Source organism: Hyla sarda, chromosome 2, assembly GCF_029499605.1.
Source record: "Hyla sarda isolate aHylSar1 chromosome 2, aHylSar1.hap1, whole genome shotgun sequence".
Taxonomy (NCBI): Eukaryota; Metazoa; Chordata; class Amphibia; order Anura; family Hylidae; genus Hyla; species Hyla sarda.
This window is the reverse complement of record NC_079190.1, coordinates 389,884,948-389,900,107: the sequence shown is the minus strand read 5'-3', so window position 1 is coordinate 389,900,107 and position 15,160 is coordinate 389,884,948. Positions and strand designations below refer to the sequence as shown.

The 15,160-nt window shown below is 39.7% G+C and overlaps 1 protein-coding gene across 9 annotated transcripts in view; it reads right to left on the bottom strand.

The window, feature by feature from the left end:
* Window positions 1–1,158: 1,158 nt before the first annotated feature.
* The window catches only part of MAP7D2 (MAP7 domain containing 2), a 156,415-nt gene continuing 142,413 nt past the window's right edge, over window positions 1,159–15,160 (bottom strand). For 5 of the 9 annotated variants that reach the window (XM_056558624.1, XM_056558622.1, XM_056558621.1 and 2 more), the window contains 4 exons: window positions 11,640–11,709; window positions 11,088–11,277; window positions 2,636–2,909; window positions 1,159–2,226 (listed from right to left, as the gene is read on the bottom strand). In XM_056558624.1, the coding sequence (XP_056414599.1) occupies window positions 2,660–2,909; window positions 11,088–11,277; window positions 11,640–11,709 (510 nt within the window). In that variant the 3' untranslated portion in view covers window positions 1,159–2,226; window positions 2,636–2,659. Of the gene's footprint in view, window positions 2,227–2,635; window positions 2,910–5,036; window positions 7,260–11,087; window positions 11,278–11,639; window positions 11,710–15,160 lie in introns of those variants that run through there. The other 4 variants (XM_056558625.1, XM_056558629.1, XM_056558626.1 and 1 more) reach the window with 2 other exon arrangements.

The following is a 15,160-nucleotide window of genomic DNA, read 5'->3' as shown; positions in this document are numbered from 1 at the left end:
GCTGCTGATGGCAGCTAAGCAGCGTTTCCTAACCTGTGCCTCTCCAGCACCTGCAAAACTACAACTCTCATCATCCCCAACAGCTGAAGGCTATTATGGCATGGTGGGAGCTGTAGTTTTGCAATGACTGGAAAAATCACATCTTTGAAAGATTGCACTAATGTTTGCATCACTTAAATTTAAACATACAACCCACCTATACAAGAATCCACATTCACTTTATCATGTACTGTGCCTTTTTAAAAACAAATCTTAACATAATATGTACAGCTTAATAACAATGAAGTAGTCCCCATACAGAACAGATTACATTTACAATGTATGGCACTTCATCTTTATACAGATTACATTCTCATTATTAGTTCTATACATAAACCTGGGCAGTAACATTAGTACCTGTGATGCGCAACACAGTAGACTGGTTTTTATATTGTTCATTATAATAGTGCTTTCACCAGTCCCACTGGTCAGCCATTACTTGTCACACGTCAATATTTACAACCAATTAATAGTTATAATCCAGAACTATTCACAAAATAAGCATCTTCGTTGGGATAAATTTAGTGTGAAGTACTGGACAGAAATGCTCTTTAGTATTAGAAAATGTATCAATGTGCCACTACTTGATCATGTAGCTCATGTTCTTAGCTATGCACAAGAAAAAAGTAATCCTTAAAAAAAATAAAATTTAAAAATGTAAAAATAAAATTCACGATCTATACACTAAAAAAGTTGGAATTCATATTACTGCATCAAAGACTCATCCTCCACAATTTTTATTTATTGATAAGCTGTAAAGATTTTACTATGCATTTAAAGGGGTACTCTGGCACTAAGACATCTCATCCCCTATCCAACGACATCTTATCCCCTATCCGCCGCTGGGGACCCCCCGTGATCTTCCATGTCACACCCCGTTAGAATCAGCCCCCGGTGTGCTCGCTCCGGGTCCGATTACGGGCGATCACAGGGACGGAGCATAGTGACGTCACGGCTCCGCCCCCCCATGTGACCCCCACGCTCTGCCCCTTCAATGCAAGCCTCCTTAGGCTTGCATTGAGGGGGCGGAGTGTGACATCACATGGGGGCGGAGCCGTCACTATGCTCCGTCCCCGTGATCGCTGGTAATCAGACCCGGAGTGAGCACGCCGGGGGCTGATTCGAACGGGGTGCGGTGTGGAAGATCACGTGGGTCCCCAGCGGCGGGACCCCCACGATCAGGCATCTTATCCCCTATCCTTTGGATAGGGGATAAGATGTCTTAGCGCCGGAGTACCCCTTTAAGGATACAAGGTTCAGGGTAGGTGAGCACATGCTTTTTCTCGTTTTTACCCCATCCTGGACAACCCCTTTAACGGTCTGTATTTTAGGTGATTGAACTTTCTCCAATGGAAATCTTAAGCTCTGCTTTACTTGGGAAAGTTGTCTCATACTTAATACTGGACATATCTGAAAAGAGATCTCAGCATTAAGGGCAATGCTAAACCTATGGACATCAACAGTTTTTATAATGTTAAGTTATTGTTGATTTTTCTTTTGACACTTAGAATGTAGAAACATTTACAGTTTTTGTTTGTCTTAATTTGTGTGCTCAGATACAGAATTCCATATTATGAAAAATAAAACAAAACCTTACAAAATGTACTTAAACAACCATCATTTAAGACTGGCCTTTAAATTTGCAGACTATAATCCCCTTCACTGGTTGAATATAATGGAGGATGTCTATCCAGTACTAATCAGAGTATGAGATATTACTGTACAGCACATCCTGACCTAATAATGCTGTATCTGTTTGCATACACCTAGAATCTATTATTTTTTACAAAGTTCTGTGGTCAGGGTATCAATTCCATATGGATTTCCTCCAGTGTTCGCTTTTGTTAAACACTGATAAAGATCATAATTAAAAAATAAATAAATGCATATCCTGCAATAACACCAGCATTGTACAGACAGACCAAAAACAGCAGAAAAAATCAATCTTACAGCAAGCAACCCATTTTTATACCAAGGGCTGCATGTCATTATCAAGGTGCCCCTGAGATGTTTCCCAACACGACACTATGCAGCTGCCAACACAGAACTTTTCTGAAACCGTAAAGATGAAGAATTGCGGATATATTCAGCTCCTATAATAAAATCCAATATTTGGCTCTTGATGTTGAACTGCCAGCAGTGTTTATTGGCCCAAAGCGCATTTCTTGCGGAGTTACTCTACAGCATCTGCAGGGGAACAAAAATAAAATCATAAGCAAAAGAAAAATATATAGCTTGAGGTTTTTAAGTGAACTGTATATGCCAGAAAATAACAGGCCTTAAAGTATGAGAGAGGCTCCTGAAATTGAACGGTCATACTTAAAAGATTTACAAAAAGTCAATGTTTGAATTAAAATGTTGCTGGGACAGCGGAGATGTGCATAGGTCTATTTCATAGGACATAATCTAACCCCCATTCCTGAGTTGCTTCCTTTGTACCCATAACAGTATTCTCTAGATCCAAAAACCCAACATAAAACCTGCAGTCCTCATGTTTTATATCTCTTCTAGAACCTGAACCACAGACAGTCCCTTATTAATACCTATAGCATAAATCAGCGTTAAGTACAATCTCTAAGTATGTTTTTCAGCTCACCCATATTACAGTACTCTGTGCAAATCAGCAGATCGTATTCAATTTAGGTTCTTGACTTGGACTGCTAAATCCATCAATAAGATTTCTATTACAGTCATCGATATGTATGCTTTCACTGGCTATTTTGGAATATGTAGCTTGGCCAGTGAAGTCCAGCAGATCCTCTAAAGCTCTGGAATTAGTAGTCCCAATTTGATCCAGTGACACGCCAGGAATGTGCTCATTCAATGGTGAAAATTCTGGGATGGAAATAAGTTCTTCTTTAGACACAGGGCTGTGGACAGAAAAATATTCAAATAAAAAAAACTAAATCAATAATACTAAAATATTGAGAATTTATGCCACATTCCAGCCAAGAAGATGTTTTTGGAGAAATCGTTATTTCTCTTTCATATGGATTGGGTGGAATACAAAAGAAGTTAAAGGGGTACTCCGGTGGAAATTTATTTATTTATTAAATCAACTGGTGCCAGAAAGTTAAACAGATTTGTAAATTACTGATAAGTACTGGAAGGATTAAGATTTTTTTTACAGAAGTAATTTACAAATCTGTTTAACTTTCTGGCACCAGTTGAGTTTAAAAAAAAAAAAAAAAAAAAAAAAAACATTTCCGCCAGAGCACCCCTTTAAAAAGAGAAAACGGAACAATTCTTTGAAATCTGGGAAGGCTTTATCACTACTTTTCCCAGGAGAAATCAACTGCATACTAAAATCCCTTCTGCTTGACTCCTTAGTATCTGAAAAGAAGATAGGTAAAATAGACCATCGATTCCAGGCGCCGCAGGCTCAAACAGAGTCACAAAATTTCTTGCAAAAGATCCATGTATGGATCACTTTTATTGTAATAAAAAAATTAAATAAAAACATAATAGAATGGATGACTCGTTTCGAGGGTATCACCCTCTTCCTCAGATCAGAGTAACAATACAACAGTTAGCAGAATACTTAAATGGAGTGTGAACTGGCGCCAAACCGAATGTGGGAGTGGCCCAGTGGTCAAAGGTCACGTCAGGTTTTTCATCAACAGGTATAGGGTATAGAGTATAGTGGAAGCAAGTAAATATATGCAGAAATTAACGTAAGACTTTAAGAAACAAAAGAGAATACATAATACAGTGCTTGGCCTTCGGGATTGCTGGGTTTTTGTTAAATTCCCTACTCTCTGCAGTGCTGTAGGTCCCAGGAGCACATCAGGCTGCAGAGGTAAAGTTACTATGGACGCGTCACTAAGAGTCGCGGTCACTTGTTGCGGCCGGGCCAATAGGAGAGCAGAGTGTACGTATTCACTCCCGATGCAGTAAGCTGGGAGTGTGGACGTCTAAGAGCGGACCTGCAGCGCTTCAAAGTGTCACATACAGCATACAGGTACGGAGTCCAGAGTGTTAAAATATATTATATACACATACATACAGTACAGACCAAAAGTTTGGACACACCTTGTCATTCAGAGTTTTCTTTATTTTCATGACTATGAAAATTGTAGATTCACATTGAAGGCATCAAAACTATGAATTAACACATGTGGAATTATAGACATAACAAAAAAGTGTGAAACAACTGAAAATATGTCATATTCTAGGTTCTTTAAAGTAGCCACCTTTTGCTTTGATTACTGCTTTGCACACTCTTGGCATTCTCTTGTTGAGATTCAAGAGGTAGTCACCTGAAATGGTTTTCACTTCACTTTGCTGGTGTGGAGGAGGAGGTGTGATGATGTGGGGGTGCTTTGCTGGTGACACTGTTGGGGATTAATTCAAAATTGAAGGCATACTGAACCAGCATGGCTACTGCAGCATCTTGCACCAGCATGCTATTCCATCCGGTTTGCGTTTAGTTGGACCATCATTTATTTTTCAATAGGACAATGACCCCAAACACACCTCCAGGCTGTGTAAGGGCTATTTGACCAAGAAGGAGAGTGATGGGGTGCTGCGCCAGATGACCTGGCCTCCACAGTCACCGGACCTAAACCCAATCGAGATGGTTTGGGGTGAGCTGGACCGCCGAGTGAAGGCAAAAAGGGCCAACAAGTGCTAAGCACCTCTGGGAACTCCTTCAAGACTGTTGGAAGACCATTTTAGGTGACTACCTCTTGAAGCTCGTCAAGAGAATACCAAGAGTGTACAAAGTAGTAATCAAAGCAAAAGGTGGCTAGAACCTAGAATATGAAATTTTTTCACACTTTTTGTTATGTCTATAATTCCACATGTGTTAATTCATAGTTTTGATGCCTTCAGTGTGAATCTACAACTTTCATAGTCTTTAAAATAAAGAAAACTCTGAATGAGGTGTGTCCAAACTTTTGGTCTGTACTGTGTGTGTATATGTATATATATATATATATATATATATATATATATATATATATATATATATACATACACACACACACACACACACACACACACACACAGGACAAAGTATGGAGGGTCATGTTCTTAAGTAGGATAGCAATGCACAGGAAGTCTATTATGCTGTGAGGCGGTGAATAAAATCTATAGATAGTTATAATAGGTCTCATATACAGTGCCAGTGTGTATCCATTAAGGAGGTCCCTATAGAACTATCTTGAGTCGGAATGTGGCATACTATAACAACAGATTGGATGAATGATAAATAAATAAATATAGGATCAGGTGGTAAAAATGTGTAAAATAGGGGGTTAGACCACATATCAATAGATATAAAATATGAATATAAAATGGTAAAATAGGCGGCACAGAGAATAAAGGTGTATAGAAGAGGCCCCATTTATACCAACAATAATAATATTTATTTAAAAAGTATAATAAAATATATAAATTATATAAAACCAGACATGTACAAAGGACAGGATGGTACACACAAGCGGGTAGCATACAGGATTAACTTTGCGAAACATAACATTCAGCACACACGAATGGTAGAGGTCTCATAGGCAACATTCAATGAGTTTGTTCAAACCAGACGGAGCGAGAGTTTGCAACCTATAGATCCAGTAATTCTCTTTTTCTCAGGGTACTAAATCTGCGTGGGTCTTCTTTTGGGATGTTCTCTAAAGGGGTAACGGTAATGCAGCCAAAGTCTCGGTCGTGTTCAAGGGTGAGGTGTCTTGACACACTGTGCAGTAAGAAGCCGTGGGCAGTTTTACTTTGGCGTTTATTGATTCATTCATGTAGGCAGCGAATAGTGCGAACTACATATTGTAGTTTGCATGAGCATTCTAGAACAAATATAACATGTGAGGAACAGTTAAAAAAATGTATTAATGCCAAATTGTTCACCGAGCAGTTTTTTTTGACACGTTTAAACTGTCCGTAAGGAATATTGGAAATCCATTTTTATAGTGGGAACTGGAGAAGTCTAGATAGCAGTGCACAATATTTTCCTCAAAGTGTCCCACGAAGACATTCGTAAAACTGGGTGCCACTTTGGACCTCATGGCAGTGCCAGTGTGCTGGGTATAGATTTTCTTTCAGCATACAAGTCAGCATACAATATAAGCCTTTGAGAATAAAGTCACATTGTGCAGCGGGTATTTCAGGGTCGTTATGAAGAAAATGGGATACCGCCTATATCCCTAGGTTGTGGTCGATGACCGTATACAGGGAAGTTATGTCCATAGTCACAAGAAGGTAGTCATTCCACACCATTGGTAGCATAGATTGGATAAAATCAGTGGTGTCCCTCAAATGTGATGTTAGGCCCACAACATATTTTTGTAGCAGGTTGTCGAGATAATGTGCTAAATTGGAGGAGACTGAGTTAATCTCTGACACAATAGGACAGCCTGGGTTTTTTTCTTTTATTCTTATGAACCTTTGGCAGATGATAAAATAAAGGTAGTGCAGGTTCAGTTACAAGTATATAGTCCCTTTCAGACTTGTTCAATATTCCTTGGATGTATCCTTCTGTTACTAGCATCTTGAGTTCATTGGTGTATTGTTCTGTGGGATTGTAAGATAATAGGCTATAATATTTGGTATCCGATAGAAGTCTTTCGGCTCAGAGGATGTAGTCAGTATAGTTTAAAATGACGATCCCTCCCCTTTATCCGCGGGACGTATTACTATGTCCCGATTATCTGATAAGGTTTTGAGTGCCACGATTTCAGATTTACTTAGGTTAGATCGATACCGTGTTTTGGATCGGTCATTATTTTTAGAAATGGATTCAAGGTCATTTGAGACCATGCTGGAAAATGTCTCTAGAAAATGACCATGAGATTGTAGAGGGTACAAGGAGGACTTTGGTTTGAGGTTTGTGTGTATAGGGGAGGGATTAGACTACATGCGGATTCTTCGATGGGTCTGTCTCCGGTGTTATCTCTCGATAGCGAAGTAATTGCGAGTTTCCTGATAAATTGATTTAAATCAAGAAATAAATCTAAGCTGTTAGCTCTGTTAGTAGGGCAAAACGAGAGACCTCTGCTCAGGACACCCCGTTCAGCATCATTAAGCAGATGAGTGGAAAGGTTGAAAATTTTCAGCTTCTAGGGAGTCTGGTTTTTGTTTTTCTTGTTTCTCCTTTTTTCTCTCCCTTCTTTGGCCCCCTCGGCAACCCCTTCGTCTCTGTCTTTTCTTTTGAGGCCTAGTGGGGGGGCGATGTGTATTTTCTCCCGAGGTGGAATCTCCATGTGGGGTGACTGGGGGGAGATTTAAAAACAGTGGAATTCTAGTTAGAGGAGGAAACATCAAGAGGAAGTGTTATTAGTGTTCTTCTGGCTCACACCGTTTGGATAACTCTCTCCTCACCCTCCATGCCGCACCATTTCCTTACAATCCGGATTCCAGACTTGAACAGCCATACTACACTCCCGCAGGCAGTTCTCCTGATGAGAACACTAACAACACTCCCCCCCCCCCTTGATGTTTCCTTCTCTAATTATAAATTCCACAGTGTTTTTTTTTCATCTCCCCCAGTCACACACATCCACATCTGTCACTCCACATGGAGAGTCCCCCTTGGGAGAAAATGCACATAGAAGAATTTGCATGTAGTCTAATCGCTCCCCTATACACACAGACCTCAAATCAAAGTCCTCCTTCTAACCATTTTCTAGAGACATTTTCCAGCATGGTCTCAAATGACCTTGAATCCATTTCTAAAAATAATGACCGATCCAAAACATGCCATGCTATGCTAAGTAAATCTGAAATCATGGCACTCAAAACCTTATCAGATAATCGGGACATAGTAATAGGAGGGATCGTCATTTTAAACTATACTGACTACATCCTGGGAGCAGAAAGGCCAACGGATACCAAATATTATAGCCTATTATCTTACAATCCCACAGAACAATACACCAATGAACTCAAGATGCTAGTAACAAAAGGATACATCCAAGGAATATTGAACAAGTCTGAAAGGGACTATATACTTGTTACTGAACCTGCACTACCTTTATTTTATCATCTGCCAAAGGCTCATAAGAACAAAGAAAAAACCCCAGGTCATCCTATCGTGTCAGAGATTAACTCAGTCTCCACCAAAGTGGCACCCAGTTTTGCGAATCTCTTTGTGGGACTCTGAGGAAAATTGTGTACTGTCATCAATTGTTTTCCAACTGCATATTTTTTTAAACGTTTTATTGATGATATTATTTGGGGAGGATCTTGGTGCCAACTGGAAGAATTTTTAAGTGATCTTAAAATAAATGACTGGGGTCTACATTTTACTCACAATGTTTTTAATGACCATGCAGAGTTTCTCGATGTGGTCGCATTTCATGATGGAGGAACCACTTTAAGCACAAGCACTTTTTTCAAAGAAGTAGATAGCAACAGCTATCTAGACTTCTCCAGTTCCCACTATAAAACATGGATTTACAATATTCCTTACGGACTGTTTAAACGTGTCAGAAGAAACTGCTCCTTGTTTGACGATTTTAAAAAACAGAGTGACAGACTCAAGACATGCTTCAAGGCTAAGAAGTATCCTAGAGCCTTTATAGAGTCTGCCTTCAAACGTAACAGGAACATCCACAAATTAAAGGCATCATGTGTAAGTATTGGCCTATTCTACTGAAGGACCCCTACTTATGCAACATTCTACCTCGTAAACCCACAGTTACTTTTAGAAGAGGATGGACACTACGCAATATAATTGCCCCAAGCAGACTCAAAACAGGCACCCCTACTACCAACAATTTCTTGAGCACCACAGGCTGTTATTGATGGGGTATTTCTAGATGCAAGTGCTGTACCAACATCAATAATCAAAGCAAACATTTCATCTCCAGCAAAACCGGTGAACAATTTGACATTAATACATTTTCTAACTGTTCCTCACATGTTATATTTGTTCTAGAATGCTCATGCAAACTACAATATGTAGGTCGCACTATTCGCTGCCTACATGAATGAATCAATAAACACCAAAGTAAAACTGCCCACGGCTTCTTACTGCACAGTGTGTCAAGACACCTCACCCTTGAACACGACCGAGACTTTGGCTGCATTACCATTACCCCTTTAGAGAGCATCCCAAAAGACCCACGCAGATTTAGTACCTTGAGAAAAAGAGAGAATTACTGGATCTATAGGTTGCAAACTCTAGCTCCGTCTGGTTTGAACAAACTCATTGAATGTTGCCTATGAGACCTCTACCATTCGTGTGTGCTGAATGTTATGTTTCGCTAAGTTAATCCAGTATGCTACCCGCTTGTGTGTACCATCCTGTCCTTGGTACATGTCTGGTTTTATATAATTTATATAATATTATACTCTTTAAATGAATAATATTTTTGGTACACATAGGTCCTTTTTTATACACCTTTATTCTCTGTGCCTCCTATTTTACTTTTTTATATTCATATTTTATATCTATTGATATGTGGTCTAACCCCCTATTTTACACATTTTTACCACCTGATCCTATATTTATTTATTTATCATTCATCCAATCTGTTATAGTATGCCACATTCCGACTCAAGATAGTTCTATAGGGACCTCCATAATGGATACACACTGGCACTGTGTATGAGACCTATTATAACTATCTATTGAGTTTATTCACCGCTTCACAGCATCACAGACTTCCTGTGCATTGTTATCCTACTTAAGAACATGACCCTCCATACTTTGTCCTGTTTATATATAAATATTTTAACACTCTGGACTCCGTAGCTGTGTGCTGTATGTGACACTGCAGGTCTGCTCTTCCAGCTTACTGCATCGGGAGTGAATACGTACACTCTGCTCTCCTATTGGCCCGGCCGCAACAAGTGAACATGGCTCTTAGTGACGCGTCCAGAGTAACTATACCTCTGCAGCGTGATGCGCTCCTGGGACCTACAGCACTGCAGAGTGTAGGGAATTTAACAAAAACCCAATGATCCTGCAGGCCAAGCACTATATTATGCATTATCTTTTGTTTCTTAAAAAGTCTTAATTTCTGCATATATTTACTTGCTTCCACTATATTCTATACCGTTGATGAAAAACCTTACAGGACCTTTGACCACTGGGCCACTCCCACATTTGGTTTGGCGCCAGTTCACACAACATTTAACCATTCTGTTAAGTGTTGTATTGTTACAGTGATATGAGGAAGAGGGTGATATCCTTGAAAAGAGTCATCCATTCGGTTATGTTTTATTACAACAAAAGTGATCCATACATTGATCTTTTGCAAGAAATTTCGTGAAAGCGGCGCCTGGAATCGATGGTCTATTTTACCCATCTACTCTGCATACTACCACAGGACGGCCCTTGCTGAGCCCTGGAGACCTCCGGCTGATCAGTTTACCTCTATTCTATAGTGATATGCTCTTAACTTTCTGCCACAAGGTGAGCGGCCACCTATAAGGGTCTTGAACACTGTATAACCACTTATTACCATTGGGTAATACACGAGGCAACGTACACGGTCTCTCTTTTTTTCTACATTACCACTGGTATCTGAAAAAGAAGTAGCAAATGACCCACCCATTCCGTGGGATGGGTTTACTCCCATTATATTCCTTTAGTGGGATCCAACAATCTTACTCCTTCCCTTACCCTTTTCTCTCTTCCTTACTTCCTTAGTTTAGTTTATTTTGCTTTCTTACATCCCTCCCCTTCTTTTTGCCTTTATACTCTGCATTTATAATCTTATGCATGGATGATGGTAATTTTGGGCCTTCCTTTTGTAGTTATACTGGATTTTTGTCAGGTCTACCATTTTGATTGACGCTCTGAATACTCCTTGTGTTACGAAGGGATGGCTCTGCCTTTTTCTTTTTTTTTTTCTTTTTTTTGCGCCAAATGGACTGGAATGGGTGCCGACAGATCCCATTCAGTTGAATAGAGTGAGTCAGGGATCACGTATTTTACTGGAGATGAGTGGAGAAGGACATGCACTATTTTTGTTTTCTCTGCTCAACTCTCATCTTTTCGACAGACTGGCCAACGGAGCTCTCTTAACTGGAGAACAACGGGAGTGTGAACGAGCCCTTTAGCTTGAAAACATTGTTTTAGGGCTGTATACCTCACATCCATTGACTGAACTTCATCAGTGGAATCATCCAAGCTGTTGCATTTCGCTTCAAGCACATCAAGATGGATGGCACCTACGTTGGTCTTCAGGCCACTTGGAAACACATCCAAAGGCTTTGTTTCAATGACTGTAACAGTTGGTATTTTGGTTTCCACATGGGCTGAAAATCCATTGAGCTGACCTAGAGTATCATTACAAAGAAACACTGTTAAAGACTAAAATATCATGTTTGTTTTATGCTACTCTCTGAAATACCCCTGTAACATAAAAAGCCTATCATTGTGATAGGTTCCTTTAAGTCTATATTCATATAGTAATTAGTATAATTAATATGGAGAAACATACTGTATATTTCGAATAAGTCTCCATTTACACAACGTGATTAATCAGTGTTCGACAAATCTAATCTGTCACCAATAGGCCACAATGACTTATGGGGTCTGCTGGGGGTTGCCACACCTCAACACATTCAAAAGAGGCAGCATAATCCCCCACAGACCAATGCAGAATCATTGAGACTGCTCAGTACAAGAACGTTCTTACCTTTTTCATCATCCTTTTCTATATCTTCAATTTTTAGAGGCAGCTGAATATCTGTTTTAGACTCTTCCTTCTGTAAATAATACAACATATTTTAAGGTAATCATGCTCCAGAGGGCCTAGCATGAGTGAAACTTAGAGAAACTGACAGCTAGTTCACCCAATAAACTGGATTATAGTGCGGGTGAACAGATTTAAAAAGAGGAGTTACTCACATCTTATGTGAAATATTTCTGGAGTTTGACCCTTTTTCATTGCTATTGCACTCCTGTGTGCAATGGAGGCGGGGAGACTGCTTGCTGAGCTCCCCTGCCTCCTCAATACTTACTGCCTGGGCCACCCCTCTCATAAATATGAAAATTGATTTACTATCCTGCAGGTGGGGTTGAGTTCTCTGCCTCACTATACCTAGAAGGAAGCAGAGCCTGAGCAGAGAACTCACCCCAACCTGCAGGACAGGAAATTAATTGGCCTATTTTAGAGGGGTGGGACGGGTGATTTTTGGTGATTTCAGCATCTCACTTTGACTGTGTTGTCTTCTAAGAACTATATAATTTTAAGGCTGAGAGGCTACTTAAAAGGGGTTGTCTAACTATTACAAGTTATTCCCTATTGTCAGGATAGTGGATAATTTCCAGCAGTCAGGTCTCCTGAGATCAGACAATCTTCATGATCTCAAGAACGGTGGCCAGCTTCTTCTATCAGAATGGAGTGATTATGTGCATGTGCAACAATCATCCCTTCATTGACACCGGTATCTCATTCTATGGATAGGGGATAAATTGTAATGATGGGACAATGTCTTTAGTGAGAACTGGTGGCCAACCCATAAAATTTTAGACTTAACTGACGTAAAATAGCTTAGGGTGCCCTGATCTCACATCATAGAGTTTCTTGATACACCCTCCTATTACCGAGATATGAGGGTTTATATAGTTTGTTGGACAATTCAGGGAATCTGTCAGATGGGCATGAATATTCACTCATATTCACTGCCATTTTTTAAGTTACTTAGCTCCAGTGCTCCCGCAATGCCTCTGGTGTTCTGCTTGGTTCTCCCAGTGCGATGGTCTTCTTAAACTGCCGCGTGACATGTGGGGCCCAGGAGACACCCAGGTCCAATGTGCCATACTGCCACTCAGCGAATTGTTCCAACTGCCACTCAGTAATGCCCAGCTTTAGTCAGCGATTTGCTGAATAGCAGTACGATACATTAGGCCCAGGTGCTTTCTGAGCCCTACAGTCACGCTGCAGCTCAGATAGAGGATCGTAGTGGGGGAACCAGAGGACACAGGAGGCATCTCTTGAGAGCTAAAGGTAAGTAAAGGTTTATTTATTTAATCCCACACAAATGGGTAAAATTTTGAAAACCCCCCTCATGCCGTATAACCTTTAGGTTCAAGCCCATCTGACTGATTCCCTGAATAGTTTGACAAACTATAAACCCACAAATCTAGAGAATGGAAGGGTGTATCAATGTGTGTTCGGGGCATCGTAAGTTAATGGTCATGCAATCTTAATCTATTTTTGTTTGCCACAGGTCCTCTTTAAAGGGGTTCTCCGGAGAAAAACTTTTTTTTTTTTTTATCAACTGGTGCCAGAAAGTTTAACAGATTTGTAAATTACTTCTATTAAAAAATCTTAATCCTTCCTGTACTTATTAGCTGCTGAATACTACAGTGGAAATTATTTTCCGTTTGTAACACAGAGCTGTCTGCTGACATCATGAGCACAGTGCTCTCTGCTGACATATCTGTCCCTTTTAGGAACTGTCCAGAGTAAAAGGAAATCCCCATAGCAAATATATGCTGTTCGCGACAGTTCCTAAAATGGACAGAGATGTCAGCAGAGAGCACTGTGCTCGTGATGTCAGCAGACAGCTCTGTCTTTCAAAAAGAAAAGAATTTCCGCTGTAGTATTCAGCAGCTAATAAGTACAGGAAGGATTAAGATTTTTTAATAGAAGTATTTTACAAATCTGTTTAACTTTCTGGCACCAGTTGATTTAAAAAAAAAAAAAAAAAAAAAAAAAAAAAAAAAAGAGTTTTTCACCGGAGAACCCCTTTAACCCCTTAAGGACTCAGCCCATTTTGGCCTTTACGTTTTCATTTTTTCCTCCTCGCCTTCTAAAAATCATAACTCTTTTATATTTTCATCCACAGACTAGTATGAGGGCTTGTTTTTTGCGCGACCAGTTGTCCTTTGTAATGACATCACTCATTATATCATAAAATGTATGGTGCAACCAAAAAACACTATTTTTGTGGGGAAATTAAAACGAAAAACGCAATTTTGCTAATTTTGGAAGGTTTCGTTTTCACGCCGTACAATTTATGGTCAAAATGACGTGTGTTCTTTATTCTGAGGGTCAATACGATTAAAATGATACCCATTATTACATACTTTTATATTATTGTTGCGCTTAAAAAAAATCACTAACTTTTTAACCAAATTAGTACGTTTATAATCCCTTTATTTTGATGACCTATAACTTTTTTATTTTTCCGTATAAGTGGCGGTATGGGGGCTCATTTTTTGCGCCATGATCTGTACTTTTTTTTGATACCACATTTGCATATAAAAAACTTAATACATTTTTTATAATTTTTTTTAAAATAAAATGTATTAAAAAAGTAGGAATTTTGGACTTTTATTTTTTTTTGCGTTCACGCCGTTAACCGTACGGGATCATTAACATTTTATTTTAATAGTTCGGACATTTACGCATGCGGCGATACCAAATATGTCTATAAAAAAAAAAATGTACGCTTTTTGGGGGTAAAATAGGAAAAAACAGACGTTTAACTTTTTTATTGGGGGAGGGGATTTTTCACTTTTTTTTTCTTTTACTTTTACATTTTTTTACATTTTTTTTTTACACTTGAATAGTCCCCATAGGGGACTATTCATAGCAATACCATGATTGCTAATACTGATCTGTTCTATGTATAGGACATAGAACAGATCAGTGTTTTCGGTGATCTTCTGCTCTGGTCTGCTCGATCACAGACCAGAGCAGGAGACGCCGGGAGCCGGACGGAGGAAGGTGAGGGGACCTCCGTGCGGCGTTATGAATGATCGGATCCCCGCAGCAGCGCTGCGGGCGATCCGATCATTCATTCAAATCGCGTACTGCCGCGATCACTTAGGGTGTTCGCAAGATCGCGGGCGTCGGCTATTGCCGGCGGGTCCCTGGCTGCGATCAGCAGCCGGGATCAGCCGCGCATGACACTGGCATCGCTCCGATGCCCGCGGTTTTGCTTAGGACGTAAATGTACATCCTGGTGCGTTAAGTACCACCGCACCAGGACGTACATTTACGTCCTGCGTACTTAAGGGGTTAAGGACTGACAAATTGCCAAATAAAACATGGCAAAACATGGCAATTAGAGTGTTCTATTAAATTGCTCTATGAACACATTTGAGTCATTAAATAAAAATAAAAATAAAAAACACACCTTTAACCTTCTAATAGGTTAGCGAATTCAGATTTCTGGCTCATTTTTTTTCCCTCCTTACCTTCTA